This window comes from Catharus ustulatus, chromosome 7 (assembly GCF_009819885.2).
Source record: "Catharus ustulatus isolate bCatUst1 chromosome 7, bCatUst1.pri.v2, whole genome shotgun sequence".
NCBI classification, from domain to species: domain Eukaryota; kingdom Metazoa; phylum Chordata; class Aves; order Passeriformes; family Turdidae; genus Catharus; species Catharus ustulatus.
In genome coordinates, this window is record NC_046227.1 from 38,821,905 (window position 1) to 38,845,965 (window position 24,061).

Below are 24,061 nucleotides of genomic sequence, written 5' to 3' on the forward strand. Positions count from 1 at the left end.
AGTGCAGGTCCTCAAAACTCTGAGCAATTTTTGCCGTTTGTGTCTCATGGAGAAAAGGAACAGGACAAACAGCCTGGAGCTCTGTGGGTTTTCTTGCTTTTCTGAGAAATTTTGGTTCCAGATCTGCCTCCTCAGGAGAGTTCAGCTTTACCCTGGACAGGTAAGGATGTTCCTGACTCATGGGAAGGGTTGGGAAGGGTTTGAAATCCCAGCTGGCTCTGCTGGCAATTCCCTCTGAGCTCTGAATTCCTCAGGGCTGATGCCCCAAGCCCTGCTGGATTTAATCTGTGTGAGACACAGCATCCAGGGATTGTTATTCCCTCCTTTCCTGCTACCAGGTGCTGCAGTAGATGAAGCAAAAAAAAAAAAAGTGTGAAATAACCCCAGATCTGAGTCCTTCCCTTTCTCTGTAGTTTGTGGGATGAATTCCCTTTGCCAGCACCACAGAATCCATCCATACTGCAGAAACCTCAGCTTTATTCATCACTAATTTACAAGAAATCACAACTTTTGCCCCCAGAACAGTTGCAGAACACATCCATGAGAGCTCAGCAAGCAGGAGGAGAGGAGTTGGTTGCTTTTCCCTCCCCAGATAAATTTGAAATACAAAGCTTAAATGGAAAAGGAAGTAAAGAGATTCAAACGTTTTAGAACAGCCCAGAAAAATTCTCTCTTTGTGGGAGAAATGTGTCAGGTAATGTGTTAATCTTTAGTAATGGAAATTTGGAGATGCTGTGATGAAATGTTTGAAATCCCAGACAACACTTGGGAGTGTCTGGCAGTGGGAGAATGACAGGATGGGAAAATTCCAGGTGTGTTTTGCTCTGCAGTTCTTTCTGTTGTGGCTGAGGGGGCTGGGAGGTGCTGGGAGAGGTGTCCAGAACTGGGAGATGTGCCTGAACTGGGAGAGGTGTCCCTGAACTGGGAAAGGTGTCCCAGAGCTGGGAGAGGTGTCTCTGAACTGGAAGAGATGTCCCTGAACTGGGAGGTGCCTCTGAACTGGGAGAGGTGTCCCAGAGCTGGGAGAGGTGTCCCAGAGTTGGGAGAAGTGTTCCTGAAGTGGGAGAGGTGTCCCTAAATGGGAGGAGGTGTCCTAGAGCTGGGAGTGATGTCCCAGCCCCATGAGAGGTGTCCCAGTCCAATGGGGACATGTCCCAGTCCCTAGGAGAGGTGTCCTAGCCCCTGCTGCGATGTCCCAGCCCAGGAGAGATGTCCCAGCCCCATGGGAGGTGTCCCCAGCCCCACGGGGACATGTCCCAGCCCCTGGAGCGATGTCCCAGCCCCGGGGCAGGCTGGGCTCACACGGCCTCCACGTAGTTGGCGGGCAGCATGCCGGTTTTGCCGGTTCTCTGCACCGTGCCGTACATCCAGCCCTCGTCGATGGCCTGCACGTTGACAATGGTGTCCCCGTCCTTGAAGGACACCTCGTCCGCGTCCGCCGCCGTGTAATCGTACATGGCCCGGAACGTCTTCTGCAGGGACAGACACAGGGACATGTCACACCCTGGGACACAGGGAAATGGTGACACCCTGACAGGGGACAGAGTGTCTGCAGGGACACAGGGACAGACACAGGGACATGGTGATATCCTGGGATACAGGGACATGGTGACACCCTGACAGGGGACAGAGTGTCTGCAGGGACACAGGGACAGACACAGGGACATGGTGACATCCTGACAGGGGACAGAGTGTCTGCAGGGACACGGGGACAGACAGACACAGGGACATGGTGACACCCTGGGACACAGGGACATGGTGACACCCTGACACAGCTCAGAGTGTCTGCAGGGACACAGGGACACACAGACACAGGGACATGGTGACACCCTGACAAGGGGCAGAATGCAGGGACACCAAGGGACGTGGTCAAACCCCAGCATGGCCTGGAATGTTTTCTGAAGGGACACAAAGGACAGAAGGGACACGGTCACACCCTGACAGAGCTCAGAGCATCTTCTGCGGGGACACAGGGACATGGTCATGGCCCAGAGCCACTTCTGGATGGACACAAGGGACAGAAGGGACATGGTGACACCCTGACAGGGGACAGAGTGTCTGCAGGGACACCAAGGGACGTGGTCAAAGTCTGGCATGGCCCTGAGTAGCTTCGGCCAGGGCCAGAGGGGACACGCTCAGACCCCAGGGGCTGGGAATTGGTGTCACAGCAGGGTCTGGCTGCTCCTTCCATCTCCTGCTGGTGCCACCCAGCCTGAGCCGTGTCCTGGGCAGCTCCTGAGCACCATCAGCTCCAAGTGTCACCTTGAAGCTGTTCCCTCCCTGCAGTTTTTGGAGGGATGCCATTCCCACTGTCCTTTACTCCAGGGACAATCTCTGAATGAGAGCTTCTGCTCCTACATTTTCAAGGACTGAGTAGGAAGAAGAGCTCGTTCAGAGTTTCCCAGTGCCAGTTCAAGATTCCCAAGTGCTAATTCAGAGTACCCAAGTGCTAATTAAAAATTTCCAAGTGTTAATTTGAAGCTCTCAAATGCTAATTCAAAGTTTCCAAGTGCTAATTCATACAAGTCCTAATTCAAGATTTCCAAGTCAATTCAAAATTTCCAAGCGCTAATTCACAGTTTCCAAGTGCTAATTCAATGTTTCCCAGTGCCAATTCAGGATTTCCAAGTCAATTCAAGATTTCCAAATTGTAATTCAAGATTTCCAAGTGCAGTTTCCAAGCACTAATTCAGTTTCCAAATGCTAATTCAAGATTTCCAAGTAATAATTCATGATTTCCAAGTGCCAATTCAAGATTTCCAAGTGCCAATTCAAAATTTCCAAATGCTAATTCAAGATTTCCAAGTGCAATGTTTCCAAGCACTAATTCAGAGTTTCCAAGTGCCAATTCAAGATTTCCAAGAGCTAATTAATGATTTCCAAGAGTTAATTCATTATCTCCAAGTGCCAATTCAAGATTTCCCAGTGCTAATTCATGATTTCCAAGAGCTAATTAATGATTTCCAAGAGTTAATTCATTATCTCCAAGTGCCAATTCAAGATTTCCCAGTGCTAATTCATGATTTCCAAGAGCTAATTAATGATTTCCAAGAGTTAATTCATTATCTCCAAGTGCCAATTCAAGATTTCCCAGTGCTAATTCAAGACTTCCAAGTGCTAATTCATTCTTTCCAGGTAATAATTCAAGATTTCCTGGTGTTAATTCATGATTTCCAAGAGCTAATTCAAGATTTCCAGGCACTGGGACACTCTGTCCCACTGAGTCACTGTCCCACCATCACCAGGTTTCACCCAAAGCTTCAGCCCTATGGACTGGAATGCTAATTAGCCATCACCCAGAGTTAATTGGTGATTAATCAGTGCTCACCCCGGCAGTGGAGGGCTGGGAAGGCACCGAGGACAGCGTGGTTTGCTGCGTGGCCACCGAGGACGAGCGCTGCTGCGGCAGCTCCACCGTCTTCACCTGGCGGTACCCCACTGGGGAGAGGCACAGGGTTATTGTGGGGTGGGACAGAGAGCAGGGGGGGTGTTATGGGATGGTGTGGGGTTATTGTGGGATGCTGGTTGGGATAAAGATCATTGTGTGGGGTTGTTATGGGATAAAGATCATTGTGTGAGGTCGTTATGGGATAAAGATCATGGCAGGGTTATGGTTGTGATGGAGCTGGTCTGCATAAAAATCATTGTGTGGGGTGGTAATGGGATAAAGATCTTTGTGTGGGGTTTTTATGGGATAAAAATCATTGTGTGGGGTTATTATGGGGCTGTGTGGGGTTTTTATGGGATAAAAATCATTGTGTGGGGTTATTTGGGATAGGGATCATTGTGTGGGGTTGTAATGGGATAAAGATCATTGTGTGGGGTCGTTATGGGATAAAGATCATTGCAGGGTTATGGGGTTGTGATGGAGCTGGTCTGGATAAAAATCATTGGTCTGGATAAAGATCATTGTGTGTGGTTATTATAGGGTTGTGTGGATTTATTATGGGATTGTGTGGGGTTATTATGGGATAAAGATCATGGCGGGGTTATGGGGTTGTGATGGAGCTGGTCTGCATAAAAATCATTGTGTGGGGTTATTATGGGGTTGTGTGAGGTTATTATGGTAAGGATCCTCGTGTGGGGTTATGATGGGATTGTGATGGAACTGGTTGGGATAAAGATCATTGTGTGGGGTCATTATGGGATAAAGATTATTGTGTGGGGTTATTATAGGATTGTGATGGAGCTGATCAGGATAAAGATCATTGTGTAGGGTTATTATGGGACTGTGTGAGGTTATTATGGGATTGCAATGGAGCTGGTTGGACTAAGAGCAGGGATGATCCAGATCCGTTCAAAACGCTCCCCTGTCACCGTTAGCTGTGCACACTCAGCGCTCTGGGGCCGTGTTTTCCTGGCTCTGGGAACATCTGAGCACACCCCATGACCCCCCTGTGTGTGTCCCAGGCCTACCTGTGGCCGTGCTGGTGAAGAAGCCCCCGTTGCTGTAGTAGGACAGGCGCTGCTCAGCACCCTCCGACGGCTCCGATTTCTCGTCGGCCGCGCCGCTGATGCTCAGGGCGCTGGCGGAGCGGGAGTGCTCCCGGCTGCGGCGCTGGGCCTGCACTGGGGACAGGGCAGGGGACAGTCAGCACTCTGGGGATCCCAGTCAGCACCCTGGGATCAGAGAAACCACCCTGGGGAACCTCAATCAGCACCCTGGGGATCCCAGTCAGCACCCTGAGGATCTCAGTCAGCACCCTGGGGATCAGAGAAACCACCCTGGACACCTCAGTGAGCACCCTGGGGATCCCAGTCAGCACCCTGGGGATCTCAGTGAGCACCCTGGGATCAGAGAAACCACCCTGAGGATCTCAGTGAGCACCCTGGGATCAGCAAAACCACACTGGGCACCTCAGTCACCACCCTGGGCACTTCAGTCACCACCCTGGGAATCAGAGAAACCATCCTGGGGACCTCAGTCAGCACCCTGGGGATTTCAGTGAGCATGCTGGGGACCAGAATCATCACCCTGAGGATCCCAATCAGCACCCTAGGCACCTCAGTCGGCACCCTGGGGATCAGAGGAACCACCCTGGGGATCTCAGTCAGCACCCTGGGGCTCTCAGTCAGCACCTTGGGATTAGAGAAACCACCCTGAGGACTCAGTCAGCACCCTGGGGCTCAGAGAAACCACCCTGGGGATCTCAGTGAGTACCCTGGGATCAGCAAAACCACCCTGGGCACCTCAATGAGCACCCTGGGGATCAAAGAAACCACCCTGGGGATCAGAGAAACCACCCTGGGGATCAAAGAAACCACCCTGGGGATCAGAGTCACCATCCTGGGCTCAGTCACTGTCCTGGGGATCACAGACACCACCCTGGGGCTCAGAGAAACCACCCTGGGCTCAGTCACCACCCCAGGGCTCTCAGAGCCACCAACCCCAGAGCTGAGACCTCACAGAACCCAGCCCTGCTAAGCTGAACTTTTCCACAATCCCAGTGTAGTTCTATAGTTCCATAGTGGGATTTCCCTGTGGTTTTTTAAGTATTCCATGCTCAAGTCCTGCTCTTCAATATTTTATCCTTTCTCCAGCCTCTTTCCCCTTCATCTTGGCTGCTTCCAAAATTTTAATTTTAATTATCCTGTGATTTTCTTCCTGACACAGCACTGAACCATCCCCATGATTTTCTAACATCCAGGTATTTTTCCTCTCAGACAGAGTTAAATAAAATATCACTGAGAAGAGCCTGTCCAATAATGCCAAAAGGAAGCACAGGCTGTATCACAGCAACTGTGGATCATATAAACAACCCCCCTGCCTGGATCATTTTATGATGGGAAGATTAATAATGTATTTTTTGAACAACAGTTACGCTGGTGAGGAGCAGCTACAGCCAATTTCTTCTCTGTCCCTGTGTCCTTTGGGGTGTCTCAGCTCTGTTTGACCCCTGCAGGAGTCTAAATCCCATTTTTCCCTGTGGAGTCCATGGGACACACCTGAGATCAGGTGCAGGCTCCGGGACTGGATGTTGTCCTCGGCGGGGTCATAGTCGAAGACAGAGCCGGGGTTGGTTCTCCACACCCGGAGCCCTGCAGGAAAAATGGAATTTCCTGAGGAGAGCTGAGCAGCACAGCCTGGCCTGGGCAGCAGGACAGGAGCTGTGCCCTCTCCAGCCCTGGCTGGAGGAACTGGGACAGTGGAAGGTGTCCTGCTCATGGCAGGGTGGGAATAGAGGAGCTTTAATATCCCTCCACCCCAAACCAGACTGGAATTCTTTGAAAAATCACCCTTATTTTATAAATTAGTGCTCCTCAATTCTGCAGCACAAATTTGGCTTTTTAACAGTCAATCTGCAGAAGGTATTTCTCCAATAGAGATAAAGTTCAAAACAGAAGAACCATAAATGCAGTGTGACATTCTCAGCAGGTCACAGGTGATTCACACCTGGTGGGAGAGAACATTTTCAAAAACGACTTGGATGAGAACATCTCCAGGTGACAACGAACTGGAATTGATGTGGCTGAGCTGAAATCAAAGCCCTCCTGCAAGAGACGTGCCCAGGGGTCCTGACCTGTGAGGTTCTCCTGGTCCTGGTCCACGCGTTTGCGCTCCATCTCCACCACCCTCCTCTGGATGCCCCTGTAGCTGATGTCACTGAAGTCCTGCATGTTCTTCTTCACGCGCTCCGTGATGGGGTCGGTCACCACGGGCGTGAAGCTCCCTTTGCTCTTCTCAAAGTCCTCGTGATACTTCACCTGCAATTCCAAAGGATTGTCATTCCTGCTTCCCCCAGGGACATTTCCAGCATGGAGAGCTCCTGAACTTTGGCTTTCCCAATCCTGAGAGAGCCCTAATCCCAAACTCACTTTGGGTAACCAAGCCTGGTAGGACACTGGTTGGACACAAGGACACACTGTCCTTGCTGCCAGGCAGGGTTATTTTTATCTTTAACTCCCTTCCCAGGGGAAGGACACCTCTGGAAGTGTTCTTACAGTGGAGATGTGTTTCTGGGTCTCCCGCACGCGCCGCATCTCCGGGGTGTCCAGGACGTAGGCGGCTTTTCCTTGGACTTGCTTGCGGAAACTGTCGGAGTAAAGAACCTGCCGGGGAGGAGGAGGACAGGAATTACCTCCAGAGCACCAGGTTGGCAAAGAAGGGCCTGGAGAAAGGCCAGTCCCAGATTTTTACACATTTTTTATATGTGACTTCTGCTGAAGAACCATAATTTTACACACCACAGAGTATTACAGCAGTAATTTGAAATTCAACTGTTTAAAATCCCCCAAGTGAACCCAATTCATCCCAGAAACACTTGATTGCACCAGAAAGTTTTAAAGGATTCCCCATGGTTCTGTATCCAAACATCTGTCTGAGTGAGGATTTCAGGGATGAAATGTTCTTTTACTGTGCGTCCCAAGTTACAATGTAAAGATGAGCCCAAAAATTTTGTATCCTATCACCATCTGTTAAACCAGCTGGGCAGGGATCTTTATCCCTGTGGGATATCTCCTGTTAATGGCCAGCTGTTAAACCAGCTGGGCAGGGATCTTTATCTTTCCCCAGCCCATCCTCCCTCCAGGAGATCTCTCCTGTCCATGGCCACTGAGTCCCAGGGCATGGCTGATAAAATTCCATCATCCCATGGGGAGATGCTCCAGCCAGGGGAGGAGCCAAGCATTTCCTACCCTGGTAAAATCTGAGATTTGGAACATCAGAGCAGCCTTTTCTACTGGATTTCAGAGGACAAGAGCTACCAGAACTTTCTACAGGATCTTCAACAAAAACACTTAATCTGTGCTGCTCCCACCACCCTAACTAGTGGGATGTCTGTCAGTGGTTTTTCTTTTGTACTATTACTTGTATTTTATTTTTCTCCTTTTTTTCCTAATAAATTTTATTTCTGACTTGGGGTCTCTCCCTGGTTTTGCTTTCAGCCCACTGCACTGTGTTCCACCCACCGAGCTGATGTTCTCCTGGTTGCGTTTGGCTCTCTCCATCTCCGGGGTCAGCGGGGTCGGGGTTCCCTTGGCCATGTGCTCCTTGTACAGCACCTGCAGGGCACAAGCACAGCTCAGGCTGGAGGAATTCCAGCTTTTCCTGGGAGTGGGGTTAATGCTCAAGCAAACCCAGCCCTGCAGAGTGGAGAAGATCTGGGGAAACGAAGCAGCTGAAACGTTATTGGCAAAAGGTAAAAAAAATCCATTAAAAAATCAAAGGGAAAATAGGCAAAAATAAAGAAAACTGGGAAAATAAGGCAGAATTAGGTGGAGTTTGGCTGAGGATGGTTATTTTTGACACAAGGTGCTTGGCAGTACCGAGCTGATTTGTTCCTGGTTCCGCTTGACTCTCTCCATCTCCGGGGTGATTGGGCTGGGAGTGGCCTTCCCTAAACCTTCCCTGTATGCAACCTACAGACCACAAAGGAACTCAGTCACCAGGGCAGAACCCCACAACTGGGATGTTACTGGGTTTGACACTCAACACCAGCCGTTAGCAAAAGAAAAAAAAAAAAGGAAAATTCGTATTAACAAGTTAAACGACAACAACAACAAAAAAATCCTTTAAAATTACAGTACTCAAGAGGTGACTCGTAAAAGAAAAAATTAGAGGGTTAACTAAAACCAGGCAGAGTGGGGTTATTCAGAAAGGCTCTGTGACATCCTGTGGTGTTAAGCACTGCAGCTCAGGGAGGTTTGGGCAGGGTTTTCTCGGGGCAATACCGAGCTAATCTGCTCCTGGTTGCATTTGACTCGCTCCATCTCGGGGGTGACGGGCGTGGGGGTCGCCTGCCCCACGTTCTCTTTGTACAACACCTGTGGGACACAGAACAGCGAGCCTGGCTCTTAAACAGCCCCAAAGCACCAGGCTGGGACAGAAATTATCACTGTGTTACCGGATTTCCAAAGCTCAAAGGTTTAGTGATGCCAGGAGGGAGAGGGAAACTGGGATTTGGGGTTAAGGGCTCTATCCAGGTGAGGGGGGCTCAGGAAGTGCCTCTGGCTCTAAAAAGCTCTTTAAGAAATGCTTTATCTGCTTTTTTAAATCTGTATTTGAAGCAATTCCTGAAGTTTTTGGGAAGTTTTGTTGCCACACTGCCCCAGATAATGATGGGTGTTTTTCCCTGAAGTCAAATCCAATGAAAGGTGAAACACTAAAATGAGAAAAACCTGGATATCCCTGGAAAACCTAGGCTACTGGGAGGGAAGGGAATGAACTTCATATCCCTTCCAACCCAAACATTCCCTGATCCCCACCAAGGGATCCAAACTCTGGAGATGCTCTGGATAGAACCCACAAATTCACAAACAGAGTTGTAAAAAAGAACCATAAAATTCTGGAGCACACCGTTAACACCGAAGTAATTTGGGTTTAGAAGGACCAATTAATGTGCAGAAAAAGAAAGAAACACATCTCTTTTTAAATTAAAACCAGCTCTGAGTGGGAGTTAGGCTGTTACTTGATTAAGTTGAAGCACAAAGAAAGCAGAAATTCCTGGGAAGGTACCGAGCTAATGATCTCTTGATTGCGTTTGACTCTCTCCATCTCGGGGGTGATGGGGGTCGGGGTCACCTTCCCCACATTTTCCTTGTACAAAACCTACAGGATACAAGGGGAGTATCCAAAAGTCATTGAAAAGGAAAATAATTTTAAAAAAACAACCAGAAAGCAGAGCAGACAGAGTTAGGGCTGGGGCACAGGAGGAGCAATTGGAGTTTTGCCATTAATTTGGGATGCAGGAATGGGCCCTGGCTGGAATCATTGATGTCAAAGCAGAACTGGAGTGAGAAAGGGTTAAAAAAAAAAAAAAAAAAAAAAAAAATCAATCAGGACAACAGCATCCATCCCCAAAAAAGGATTTTTTTCTAGTAAAACCCTGCCTGTTAAAGGTTTGTGTGTGAGCACGGGCGGGGCCTCGGGGCAGAGGCGTTTCAGGGGTTAATAAGCGCAGGTTGCTGATGCTCCAGCCGGGTTAAACACTTCACTCGGGTTTTTAGGAACTTCTCCTGGTGGAAATACCGAGCTAATGATCTCCTGATTGCGTTTGACTCTCTCCATCTCGGGGGTGACGGGGGTGGGGGTGGCTTTCCCTATGTTTTCCTTGTACAACACCTGTGGGATCAGAGAAAGCCACAGTCAGTAAAGCCTCTCCCAAAACATTCCTTTTTTCCTTGGATTTAGTCCCCAGGTGGTTTTAAAGCAGCTCCTGGGCACTGTTTTAGTAGAGGAGTAGTGTGGCAGCCTGGCTTGAAGTGCTGGTGATAAATGGGGTAAGTATTGCACCAAAGAGCACAAAATCCCACTGGAGGGGCTGAGCACGGCAAGAAAACTCAATTAACTGCTTGGAAATAAATGGCAGCAGCACTGCAGAGAAAAGGAGAGGAGTTTGAGCGGGTTTAGGATTAGATCAGGACATTAAACCACTCTTAAAACCAAGATCAACTGAACCGAGTTATTTCAGTGAGGAGTGAGCCCTGCGTTATTTTGGAGAAGGATTTGTCCCAAACGGTTAAAAAGGACTTTGAGAGAGTTAAAAGGTTTCAAGAATTAAAAGGAAATTTTTTTCTCTTGGCAAAATACCGAGCTGCAAATCTCCTGGTTGCGTTTGACCCTCTCCATCTCGGGGGTGACAGGAGTGGGGGTCCCTGTCCCCACGCTCTCCTTGTACAACACCTGCGCGACAAGAAACCATCCAAACCCATCAGCAACCCAAAATCCAGCCAGCCCAACATTCCTGCACCTTCTAAACCCCCTGAGGAGTCACTCCCTCCCTCTTCCATGGTTAAAAGAAAGCATGAAGAATTTTAGATTTAAAAAAAACACGTATCAAGGGAAGTCGGAACAGGGAAGAAAATGGTTAAAAATGTTTAGACTAACACAAACTGTGGTGCAAATAATTCAGAATAAAGAAAATATTTGAATGGGACCCTGAGAAGTCACACCCACCCTCTACCATGGTTAAAAGAAAGCGTGAAGAATTTTAGATTATTTAAAAAAACACATCAAGGGAAGTTGGAACAGAGAACAAAACAGTTAAAAATATTCAGATTAATGCAAACAGCAGTGCAAATAACTCAGAATAAAGAAAATATTTGAATGGGAGCTTCTAAATACCCTGAGAAGCCACACTCACCTCTACCATGGTTAAAAGAAAGCATGGAGAATTTTAGATTATTAAAAAAAAAACCACGTATCAAGGGAAGTCGAAACAGGGAAGAAAATGGTTAAAAATGTTTAGAATAACACAAACACCTGAAATAAATCAGAATAAAGAAAACATTTAAATGGGAGCTTTAAAACCCCTGAGAAGTCACACCCTCCCTCTACCATGGTTAAAAGAAAGCATGAAGAATTTTAGATTTAAAAAAAACACGTATCAAGGGAAGTCGGAACAGGAAACAAAATGGTTAAAAATGTTTAGAATAACACAAACATTGAAATAATTCAGAATAAAGAAAATATTTGAATGGGACCCTGAGAAGTCACACCCTCCCTCTACCATGGTTAAAAGGAAGCATGAAGAATTTTAGATTATTATTTAAAAAAAAAACACGTATCAAGGGAAGTTGGAACAGGGAAGAAAACGGTTAAAATATTCAGAATAATGCAAACTGGGGTGCAAATAATTCAGAATAAAGAAAATATTTAAATGGGAGCTTTAAAACCCCTGAGAAGTCACACTCTCCCTCTTCCATGGTTAAAAGAAAGCATGAAGAATTTTAAATAAAAAAAAAATAATAATAATAATTAAAGCACACCAAGGGAAGTCAGAACAGGGAAGAAAATGGTTAAAGATATTCAGATTAATGCAAACACTTGAAAGAATTCAGAATAAAGAAAATATTTGAATGGGACCCTGAGAAGTCACACCCTCCCTCTACCATGGTTAAAAGGAAGCGTGAAGAATTTTAGATTATTAAAAAAAAAAACACGTATCAAGGGAAGTCGGAACAGGGAACAAAACGGTTAAAAATACTCAGAATAACGCAAACTGCGGTGTAAATAATTCAGAATAAAGAAAATATTTGAATGGGAGCTTTAAAACCCCCTGAGGAGTCACACCCACCCTCTTCCATGGTTAAAAGAAAGCATGAAGAATTTTAGATTAAAAAAAAAACCAAAACAAAGTACATCAAGGGAAGTCGGAACAGGGAAGAAAACGGTTAAAAATATTCAGATTAATGCAAACACTTGAAATAATTCAGAATAAAGCAAATATCTGAATGGGACCCTGAGAAGTCAGACCCTCCCTCTTCCATGGTTAAAAGAAAGCATGAAGAATTTTAAATTAAAAAAAAATAACAACAAAACAAAGCACATCAAGGGAAGTTGGAACAAGGAAGAAAACGGTTAAAAATATTCATATTAACGCAAACTGCGGCGCAAATAATTCAGAATAAAGAAAATATTTGTAAATAATTCAGAATAAAGTAAATATTTGTAAAAAAATCAGAATAAATATTTGTAATTAATTCAGAATAATGTCAATATTTGTAAATAATCCCATCAGTGAAGAAGTGGGAGGTGAGTAGCGCAGTGAGGAGGAGAGGATATGTTGGTTCACGAGTGGATTATGAGGAATTGTGGATTTTTAGGCAGGTTAAGGAGGGTTGGCAGAGTGACAGGAGAGCTCTGCTGCCCACAGTACCGAGCTGAGGTGCTCCTGGGTGCGTTTGAGCCGTTCCAGCTCGGGGGTGACGGGGACTGGGGTGGCCGTGCCCGGCTCCTCGCGGTACAGAACCTGCGGGGACAGCGGGGTCAGGGGGACAGAGGGGACAGAGGGGACAGAGGGGACAGAGGGGACAGAGGGGACAGAGGGGACACGGGGCTGGGGCTGGGACAGAAACCTGGATGGGAGGGGGAAAATCCTGCTCTGAAAAGAAATTATGCAGGGCAAAATAGGGGGATAACAGCTGGGAAAGCATAAAAAACAACAACAAAAACAAAACAAAAAACAAAACAAAACAAGAAAACCCTCAAAAAATTAAACAAAAAACCCCAAACCAAACAAAAAACAAAATAAAAAAACCCAAAAACAAAAAACCAACCAACCCAAAAAGAGATAACAGTTGTGAAAGCATCAAAAAAACAACAAAAAAAATCCCCAAAAAACCCCAAAAACACCCAAACAAAAACAAAAAAACCCAAACAAAAAACCAAAAAAGCCAAAAAAACAAAAAGCCCCAACCAACCGACTCAATAAAGATATAACAGCTATGAAAGCATTGGAAAAAAACCAAAAACCAAAAAAAACCCCAAAAAATAAAACAAAAAACCCAAACCAAACAAACAACAGGACGAAAAAAACCAAAAAACAAAAAAACCACCAACCAACCCAAAAAAGTGATAACAGCTGTGAAAGCATAAAAAAAAACCCCAAAAAGCCAAAAACATCAAAACAAAACACGAGAAAAATTTTAAAATACCCAATAAACACCCCAAAAACCACAAAAACCCCATAAAACACACAAAAAACCAACCAAAAAACCAAACAAAGAAAAACAAATCCAAAAACCAAAAAAGCAAACAACCAAAAAAAACTACAAAAAGCAAAAAACAAAACAAAATCCCACCAAAATGAAACCACAGGGGGAAAAATTTAAATAAATAAAGAATAAATAAATAAATAAAAACTTAAATGTAAATAAATTAATGAAGAAAGAAAGAAAGAACAAATAAATAATTCTGGTTCCCCTCCCAGCCCAGCACATCCCAGCGCTGTCACACCCAGCCAAGGTTTAGTTCTGGAGAATAAAACGAGGAAAATTGGGAAATTTCACACCATGGAACAAAAGTGAAGGAGGGAATAAATAAGGAAAATAGGGAGGGTCTTTAAGAGTTAAAAAAAAATACTCTTGGGACTAAATAAGGACAAAAGGGTGAGTTTTGAAGAGATAAAAAGAAGAATTGTTGGGGTTAAATATGGAAAAGAGGGTGGGGTTTTTAAGAGTTAAAAAAAATTGCTGGAACTAAATAAAGAAAAGAGGGTGAGGTTTTAAGAGTTAAAAGAAAAATAAATTGTTGAGACCAAATAAGGAAAACAGAGTGGGATTTAAAGAGTTAAAAAAGGATTTTTGGGACTAATTAAGATGTTTCTAAAAGTTGAAAAAAGGCAATTGCACTGCAAAAGGTGGGATTAAATTACTAAAATTATCTAATCAAAAAGGAAGGCAATAAAAACAATGTAAGTAAAAATTATGATGGAAAAAAAAATCTGAGAGGGACCAGGATATTATTTATTAGGTAAGTCAATTATAAGGAAAAGAGAATATTGTTTTGTTGGTTAAAAAGTACTTTTAAATCGATTAAAGGGGATTTTTTTGGTTTTTGAAATCCCAAAGTACCGAGCTAATGTGTTCCTGGTTGCGTTTGACCCTCTGGATCTCGGGGGTGACAGGGGTGGGGGTTCCTGTCCCCAGCTCCTCCTTGTACAACACCTGTGGGCCAAGGGGCAAAAACCAGAATGAACAGCACCAAAAGCACCCAGAGCATCAGAGAGGGGCTCCTGACACCTCCTGGGGGGAAAAATCCCTGGGAATAGAAAATTCATTTAGAATTCTGCTATGAGTGAGGCTGAAGGAGGGTGTATTTAAGTGGGGTATTGGGAAAAAAAATAAATTTCTATTTATAGATAAATTATTATTATATAATATATATTAGACAGAGAAATTATTATTGTATGATATATATTATATAGAATGATATATAATATATAGTAATCAGTTTGTACATAATTTTATATATTTTTAATCTATACTACATACTACAAATATATAATTTCTAGTGCTCTCCTGTTTTTAGTGGCACTTCCTTCTCCTTTCCACACACACTCCAACACCCCCAGAACAATTCCAGTGCACCCCTACCATATTTCCTGCAGGAAAAGGCACCAAACCCAAAGGAAACAAAAGGCACAAAACCCAAAAGGAAAAGACACCAAATCCAAAGGAATAAAAAGCACCAAACCCAAAGGAATAAAAAGCAACAAACCAAAAAGAATAAATAGCACCAAACCAAAAGGATAAAAGACACCAAACTCAAAGGAATAAAAAGCACCAAACTCAAAGGAATAAAAAGCACCAAACTCAAAGGAACAAAAAGCACCAAATCAAAGGAAAAGGCTCCAAACCCATGGGAAAATCAGGAGAAAGATGGGGAGAAGGAATCTCAACTCATTAGTGGCGTGGATCTAATTAAAAGAAGTCAGTGATTGCAAAGGGAAATGGCAAAACACAAGGAATGGGACATTCCTGTGACTATTAATTATTGTGGGGTTAAGATTATTTTAAAATCGATTAAAGGGGATTTTTTTGGCTTTTGAAATTCCAAATACCGAGCTAATGTGTTCCTGGTTGCGTTTGACCCTCTGGATCTCGGGGGTGACAGGGGTGGGGGTTCCTGTCCCCAGCTCCTCCTTGTACAACACCTGTGGGCCAAGGGGCAAAAACCAGAATGAACAGCACCAAAAGCACCCAGAGCATCAGAGAGGGGCTTCTGAAACCTCCTGGGGGGAAAAATCCATGGGAATAAAAAATTCATTTAGAATTCTGATATGGTTGAGGCTGAAGGAGGGTGGACTTAGGTGGGGTATTGGGAAAAAAAAAAAAATTCTATTTATAGATAAATTATTATTATATAATATATATTAGACAGAGAAATTATTATTGTATGATATATATTCTATAGAATGATATATAATATATAGTAATCAATTTGTACATAATTTTATATATTTTTAATCTATACTACATACTACAAATATATAATTTCTAGTGCTCTCCTGTTTTTAGTGACACTTCCTTCTCCTTTCCACACACTCCAACACCTCCAGAACAATTCCAGTGCACACCTGCCATATTTCCTACAGGAAAAGGCACCAAACTCAAAGCAAATAAAGAAACCAAACCCACAGGAATAAAAAAGCACCAAACCAAACCCAAAGGAATAAAAAGCACCAAACCCAAAAGAATAAATAGCACCAAACTCTAAGGAATAAAAAACACCAAACCCAAAGGAATAAAAAGCACCAAACCCAAAGGAATAAAAAGCACCAAACCAAAGGAAAAGGCTCCAAACCCATGGGAAAATCAGGAGAAAGATGGGGAGAAGGAATCTCAACTCATTAGTGGCGTGGATCTAATTAAAAGAAGTCAGTGATTGCAAAGGGAAATGGCAAAACACAAGGAATGGGATGTTCCTGTGACAATTAATTATTGTGGGGTTAAGATTATTTTAAAATCGATTAAAGGGGATTTTTTTGGCTTTTGAAATTCCAAATACCGAGCTAATGTGTTCCTGGTTGCGTTTGACCCTCTGGATCTCGGGGGTGACAGGGGTGGGGGTTCCTGTCCCCAGCTCCTCCTTGTACAACACCTGTGGGCCAAGGGGCAAAAACCAGAATGAACAGCACCAAAAGCACCCAGAGCATCAGAGAGGGGCTCCTGACACCTCCTGGGGGGAAAAATCCATGGGAATAAAAAATTCATTCAGAATTCTGATATGGGTGAGGCTGAAGGAGGGTGGATTAAAGTGGGGTATTGGGAAAATATAAATTTATATTTATAGAGAAATTATTATTATACAATATATAATATACAGGTAAATTATTATTGTATAATACATATTTTATAAAAACTATATATAATATACAGTAATCAATTTGTACATAATTCTGTATATTTTTGATATTAATTACAGTAATTTCACGACTATAAGGTGCACCCTTTTGACTAAAGTTTTGGACCGAACCCGGAAGTGCGCCTTATAGTCCGGTGCGCCTTATAGTCGTGAAATTACTGTAAATATTACAAATATATAATTTCTAGTGCTCTCCTGTTTTCAGTGGCACTTCCCTTTCCACACATTCCAACACCCCCAGAAAAATTCCAGTGCATCCCTGCCACATTTCCTAAAGGGAAAGGCACCAAACCCAATGGAATAAAAAGCACCAAACCCAATAGGAAAAGGCATGAACCAAAGGATAAAAGACACCAAACCCAAAAGGATAAAAAAGCACCAAACCCAAAAGGAAATAAAGACACAAAACCCAAACGAAAAGACACCAAACTCAAAGGAATAAAGAGCACCAAACCAAAGGAAATGGCACCAAACCCAAAGGAAAAATGGCACCTAACCCAAAGGCTAAAAGGCACCAAACCCAAATGGAAAAGGCACCAAACCCAAAGGATAAAAAAATCACCAAACCCAAAGGAATAAAAAGCACCAAACCCAAAGTAATTAAAAGCACAAACCCAAAGGAATAAAAAGCACCAAACCCAAAGGAATAAAAGACACCAAACCCAAAGGAATAAAAAGTACCAAACCCAAAAAATAGATTAAAAATTAGATTTAAAATCGATTAAAGGGGATTTTCTTGGCTTTTGAAATTCCAAATACCGAGCTAATGTGTTCCTGGTTGCATTTGACCCTCTGGATCTCGGGGGTGACAGGGGTGGGGGTTCCTGTCCCCAGCTCCTCCTTGTACAACACCTGTGGGGCAACAGGGCAGTCAAAGAGAGGGAAAAATTTAAAAATTTCTGCATTCCATGGAGGGGATTAACGGGATTTTGTGCCCACTAAATGAACCAGAAAGCAGGAAAATTGAGGGAGTGTAAATCAGTTATTAATTGTGATAAATTCAGCTGGGAATACAAATCCAACTGCTTGGGTTCCAGGAGAGTAATAAAGAGTTATAGCAAGGGAATTCAGCAAATTATTAAAAAAATAGGTTTTAAAATGTAAAATAGCTGAAACTTCAGGAAAAAAATTAATGCACGTGAAACATCCAGTGTTAAACTACAAGAAAAATATTTTTAAAAATCAGCAGATAAAATACAGTGCCTGAAAATGTGAGAGCAGAAAGGGGATTTTTTGTGAGTTAATTGGAGAGGATTTAAAGTTTTCAGGGGTTACATAGTTACAGAGAACTGGGTGTTTCTGAAATGATAAAAAGATACCGAGCTAAAATTCTCCTGGTTGCGTTTGACCCTCTCCATCTCAGGAGTGACAGGAACGGGGGTGGCAGCCCCCAGCCCCTCCTTGTACAACACCTGTGGCAGCAGGAGTGGGAGAATAAAATAATAAAATAAAATAAAATAAAACAAAATTAAAAGAATAGAATAGAATAAAATAGAATAAAATAAAATAAAATTAGAATAAAATAAAATAAAATAAAAATTAATTAGAAGAAAATAAAATAGAAGAAAACAGAAGAAAAAGAATAGAATAAAATAGAATAAAATAAAATTAGAATAAAATAAAATAGAAGAAAATATTTTAAAATAGAAGAAAAGATAATAAAGTAGAATAAAATAAAGTATAATATAGAAAATATAGAATATAAAAGTAAACAAAATAAAATTTTAAAAGTAAAATAAATCAAAATTTAAAAAACAAAACAAATTAAATTTTAAAAAATAAAATAAAATAAAATAAAGGAAGGGGAAGGATAGAGAGGAGAAGAGAAATAATTTAATATTGTGAAACTGCAAAGTGTGGGGGAAAAAAAAGAATTTTTCTTTGGTGAAAGCTCAGCAAAGAACCCTGAAGGAAAACACCCAGGTGATGTCACTGTCACCTCCCCAGGGCCAGAGCTGCTGGGATGTCCCAAGAACCTGGAAATTCCCTGGCACTGTTTTCCCAGTCCTGCTCCAGATGTGGCAGCTGCAGGAGGGACTGGGCAGAGGGACCCCAAATGGGGGACAAACCCCAAATGGGCACAAACCCAAATGGGCACAAACCCTAAATGGGACACAAACCCCACATGGGACACAAACCCCACATGGGCCACAAACCCAAAATGGGGCACAAACCCAAATGGGCACAAATCCCAAACAGGGGCAAAACCCCAAACAGGGCACAAATCCCAAACAGGACACAAACCCCAAATGGGGCACAAATCTCAACACAATTCCAGCATGAACTGGTGGCATGGTGCTCTTCAAAGTGGATGTGTCAGGAGTGGGAATTCCAGACTCCTGCAGCCATTTTCCCATATTCCCATTTTCCCATCTCCATGGGATGTTTCTGCAGTTCCTCCCCTGCCCTGAGCTGAGGTTCCTTGCTGGGCCACAGCAGCAGGGCAGGGACAGGCAGGGACATCTCAGTGCTTCCAAGCCAACCCCAGGATTTGGAAAGGGTTAAGAACCCATTTCCCACTGGAAGAGTGGGTTCTGTTCCTGAGGAGCAGTGACACCACTCCCACCAGGAAAATTCCCTTAGGAGGCAAAACAAGACCCTGCTCCAGAGCTGGAATTCCTGAGGTTAAAATCTTCCACCTGGAGCAATGATTTAAACTGAGAGCAAAATGAAAACATCGGGATTCTGCCAGGGTTTTTGGGGTTTGATTTAGGAAGGGCTGCTCCCAGCACAAAAATAAAAATATCAGGATCCTGTCAGGGTTTTTGAGGTTTGATTAAGGAAGGGTTGCTCCCAGCAGCATGGAGGAGTTAAAGGGTTTGGGTTTGGAAGGGGAGCAGGCTGTGCTGTAAAGGGTTTGGGTTTGGGCTTGGTTTTGGAGAGGAGTAGGCTGTGCTGTAAAGGGTTTGGGTTTTTGGGTTTGGAAGCTGTGCTGTAAAGGGTTTGGGTTTTTGGGTTTGGAGGCTGTGCTGTAAAGGGTTTGGGTTTTAGTTTGGGTTTGGAGGCTGTGCTGTAAAGGATTTGGGTTTAGTTTGGGTTTGGAGGTTGTGCTGTAAAGGGTTTGGGGTTTAGTTTGGGTTTGGAGGCCGTGCTGTAAAGGGTTTGGGTTTTAGTTTGGGTTTGGGGTTTAGTTTGGGTTTGGAGGCTGTGCTGTAAAGGGTTTGGGGTTTAGTTTGGGTTTGGAGGTTGTGCTGTAAAGGGTTTGGGGTTGGGTTTTTGGGTTTGGAGGCTGTGCTGTAAAGGGTTTGGGGTTTAGTTTGGGTTTGGAGGCTGTGCTGTAAAGGGTTTGGGGTTTAGTTTGGGTTTGGAGGCTGTGCTGTAAAGGGTTTGGGGTTTAGTTTGGGTTTGGGGGCCGTGTGCTCCCCAGTACCGAGCTGATGTGCTCCTGGTTCCGTCGCACCCGCTCCATCTCCGGCGTCACCGGCGTGGCAGTGCCAGCCCCTAAACCCTCCTTGTACAACACCTGTGAGGGACAACAGCAGTGCCACAAATCCCCACTCAGCACAGGCCAGAGCCACCAAATCCCACTGCTGTGGGACGGAGTTCAGGGTTAGGATCACTCGGGAGTCACCACACGCTCGTTCCAGAGGCGAGGATTAAGGCAGAGGCTGTGGTGGATTATTCTGGGAGTGGGGCACTGCAGAGAGGAGATAAAGGCTCAGGGGAAAACAAAACACCACAACTCCACAGGGACGTTCTGCTGCCCAGCGTAGCTCAGGAAATGCCAGGATTATTTTCAGGTTTGCTCTTAGAAGAAAAGCACGTGAAGGTGTCAATCCCCCAAAAGCACAAACAGTGAAGACCAAGGAGTTAGAACCCAGCCAGCACTAAACCCCTGAGGAAGAACAAGGTCAGCAAGGCCAGGATTATAACAACAGCCTGTTGTTATAACTCCTGCAGGGTGTAAATACCGAGCTAATCTGCTCCTGGTTGCGTTTGACTCGCTCCATCTCTGGGGTCACGGGCGTGGGGGTGCCTGTGCCCAGCTCCTCCTTGTACAACACCTGTGGGACACAAGCACCAGGGGTCAGAGCCCCCCTGGCCTCCTCACTGGGACTAAAAACTGGGATTATACACAATAAAAACACTATTTGCATCCCTCAGCAGCTTTACCAGCACACAGTCATTTCCCTTCAATGTGCCTTCGTTTAAAGGACACAAATTAAAACATTCTGCTGACCCCACCCTGATATTTTAATAATCAGGATAATTTTAATATCAGGGATACTTTAATTCCATCTAAGTTTAGGAAATATGATAGAATTACTTTTCAGGCATTCAGCATTTCTTTAGGAGATGAATAAACATTTTAACTTTTTCTGGAATTGTTCAGTGCACAAAGCCTTCATTGTGGGCTTTATTCATTCTCACTTCTGTTTGTTTTTTGACTTTGGGTTAAATCTCTAGGAAACAAACACAACTCATGTTATGAGGTTTAATTCAACCTGCAGTTATTTGATTTTTCAGGAAAGTAGATGTCTGTGGAATTACCCAAACAATGAGGGAATACCTGACAAGTGCACTCACAGCTCTTCTTGCAAGTAGGAAAATCCTTGTACCAAAACAAACTAACAACAAAAATTCACTGCTTGATGTCATTGAAACAAATAAATCAATTACAGCAAGAGAAAACAACCTGTGGTGAAGGTTAAAAAAAAAGAGGAATCATTTGGAAAAACAACTCAGTTGTCCATAAGTGAGCTGTGAACTTTACACTTGACTGGATATGGGAAGGTTTTGTTTTCCTTTTTAATTGTCATACAAAAAGGCTCCAGTTGGGTTTTTTTCCTCAAAATTCTGTCTTCCTGATCCCTTTTTTTTTCCCAGTCAAACTTGCACACATAACCTGGGTAATTTTTGCTCCTAGCTCTGTGTTCAGAACAGGCCACAGAAGAAACACAGGCAATGACTGATGGGGATAATCCCTGTAAAACTCAGGAATTTCAGTTTCCTGCTGCTGGGAATTTGGGATTTGGGAGAGCTGGAGCTTTCCCAAGAGGAAAAGACCCTGGAGGGGGCAGGGAGCAGGGAATTCCTGCTGATGTGCAGGAACAGGGACATTCCCTGCAGGGACAGGGACATTCCCAAGCAGGAACAGGGACATTCCCAGCAAGGACAGGGACAGGGACATTACCGAGCTGATGTGCTTCTGGGTCTCCTTGACTCTCTTCACCTCGGGCAGGTCAGGAATGGGAGTCCCTTTGCCAATGCTCTCCTTGTACTTCACCTGCAAAGCACAGCGTTAGGGAAGGAAAAGCACTGACAGGAAAATTCCAAAGGCTCAGGAAGAGTTTTGTCCCGATCTTGTGGAAAGTTTAAAGGACTTCACCACCTTGCCCTCACTTCCCAAGGATTCTGTGACAAAGCAATTCTGCTGTTGAGTCACTGGGAATGGCACTGAAAAGGTTTTATAAATTCCTATAAATTTTTTGGGCCTTTCTGCTAATCTGGGATGTGTAAGAACCTCTCCTATTTACCAAAGGTGAGAGTCATCACACAACGTTCCAGCAGTGACAGTGCCATTGTGTTTCTGCTTGGCTAACAACAAAAAAAGCTTTTCACAAGAACATTTTTAACACGTTCTGCATCAACAAACGGGCTGCAGTGTTAGTGCATGACACTAAATGACATCACCACTCAAAAAAAGCATGGAGGAGGTTTAGCAGGTTTCAAATAAAATTATTAGATAAAATTATTCTAATTTTAGATTTCAGATTTTTTCAGGACAAAACAAACCAAAATATCACCACCAGAAAACGGAATCTGAGCAGAGGAAAACAGAATTTCCTGGGGATTGTCCCACCCTGGAATAGGTTGTGGAATCTCCATCCTGTGGGATACTCAAAATTCAGCTCATCATAAAGCTGAGCCACAGGGTTAGAATAGATGATTTCAACCCATCCCTTCCCACCTAAATATTTTTTTTTTCTGTCCAAACTCTATCTGGGATGAGATCAAATTGACAGCAAGAGCTTTCACAGTTTAGAAATGGGTTGTGAGTAAGAAATTGAAGGTTAATCATTAGAGAGGTTACTGTTAAAGTAACAGGGATGGGCAAAAAACTTTCAGAAAGTCACCCCTAACTGGGTGGGTTATTGCCAAACCACTGTTAGCAAGATGTAAAGAAAAGAAAAATATATTTTAAAAAATTATTTAATTATTTCAAGTTGAATTAGCAGCAATAGAGTGAGTATGAAAAATCAATTCTTGTGTACCGAGCTGATATTATCCTGGGTTCGTTTAACTCTCTGCATCTCTGGGGTCTTTTCAATTGTGGTTCCAGTTCCAATATCTTCTTTATACAAAATCTTAACGTTTAGAATGGAGACAACAAGGTTAAGCATCCAAAACACAACATTCTTGCTCCCAGACACTGAATTTGGACACAACAGAGCAGCTGAAAGCCCAGAGGATCCATCCTGGCTGCTGCTTCTCTGAAGGTGTCCAAAGTGAGCACCATTGTGGAAAAAAAAAAAGCTGATTTTTTATACCCATGCTTTTTAAGTAGAAGATAATTTATACAATAAATGAAATTATCAATTATATTTCAGTAGAATATCCCTGGGATAGTGGAAGGATGGAAGAAGATGAGCTTTAGGTCCCTTCCACCCATTCCATAATTCCATAATAAAAACATCTGTGGGCTAACTTTGGGATTGAAGATCATTATTTGCTCTAATTTGATTTATACAGATATTTTCCACTTTGTTAATGGTGCTGGAGGCAAAATGCCACGGGAGACTTGAGCCACTTGATGGCAACAGGACCTGGGCAACAACTCAGGCACACAGAGCACAGAGCAGGACTGGCATGGGAACAGCACAAAGGAAAGGGATAATCATGATACTAATTAATCATGATATTAATTAATTGAGGGATTGTTTAACTCTGTCACAGCTGTGCCTGTGAAAGAGAGCAATCACCCCACAAAATCAGCAGGAAAAACACTTTATAAATCCAGCTAAATCTGCTGTACCTGTAGGAGAAGCACAAAAAAATGTAATTTTATTAAAGGCTATTTTTTGGGCTCAGGAGGGAAGCAGAGGTGACCATACCGAGCTGAAATTCTTCTGGTTTTCCTTCACCCTCAGGATTTCTGGGGTGTCCTGAACCACTGTGACTTTTCCTTTGCTGCTCTGCAGGTCTGACTGATACTGAAGCTGTGAAAAGGGAAAATGTCAAATGTTACCTTCATGCTGTACAAATTCCCTCACAGTTTTCTTCAAAAACTGAGAAAAATATGGGTTTTTTTAAAATTTATTTCTGGACTTACCATGCTAAAGTTCTTCTGATTCTCTCGGACCCGCTGCATTTCTGGTGTGTCAGCCACGGGCACATAGTAGGGCATGCTCTTCTCTGCATCTTCCTTGTATTTTTTCTGATGGAAAACCCCAAATGGATTAAAATAGAAAACAGAAAAGCAGCAGGAAACAAACTGGAGTTATTGATTGTTGAGCAGTGCCCATCTTCGTGGAG

At 43.6% G+C, this 24,061-nt stretch overlaps 1 protein-coding gene across 1 annotated transcript in view; it reads right to left on the reverse strand.

Annotated features, from left to right (window-relative positions):
- Positions 1 to 1,278: 1,278 nt before the first annotated feature.
- The window catches only part of LOC116999003 (nebulin-like), a 103,785-nt gene continuing 81,002 nt past the window's right edge, over positions 1,279 to 24,061 (reverse strand). Inside the window, 21 exon segments of the mRNA XM_033065277.2 lie at positions 1,279 to 1,472; positions 3,329 to 3,438; positions 4,417 to 4,569; positions 5,947 to 6,039; positions 6,522 to 6,705; positions 6,943 to 7,050; positions 7,909 to 8,001; positions 8,671 to 8,763; positions 9,455 to 9,547; positions 9,968 to 10,060; positions 10,529 to 10,621; positions 14,293 to 14,385; positions 15,282 to 15,374; positions 16,229 to 16,321; positions 17,905 to 17,997; positions 19,956 to 20,048; positions 20,497 to 20,589; positions 21,720 to 21,812; positions 22,801 to 22,893; positions 23,641 to 23,745; positions 23,859 to 23,963. Of these exon segments, the coding sequence (XP_032921168.2) occupies positions 1,299 to 1,472; positions 3,329 to 3,438; positions 4,417 to 4,569; positions 5,947 to 6,039; positions 6,522 to 6,705; positions 6,943 to 7,050; positions 7,909 to 8,001; positions 8,671 to 8,763; positions 9,455 to 9,547; positions 9,968 to 10,060; positions 10,529 to 10,621; positions 14,293 to 14,385; positions 15,282 to 15,374; positions 16,229 to 16,321; positions 17,905 to 17,997; positions 19,956 to 20,048; positions 20,497 to 20,589; positions 21,720 to 21,812; positions 22,801 to 22,893; positions 23,641 to 23,745; positions 23,859 to 23,963 (2,241 nt within the window). The 3' untranslated portion in view covers positions 1,279 to 1,298.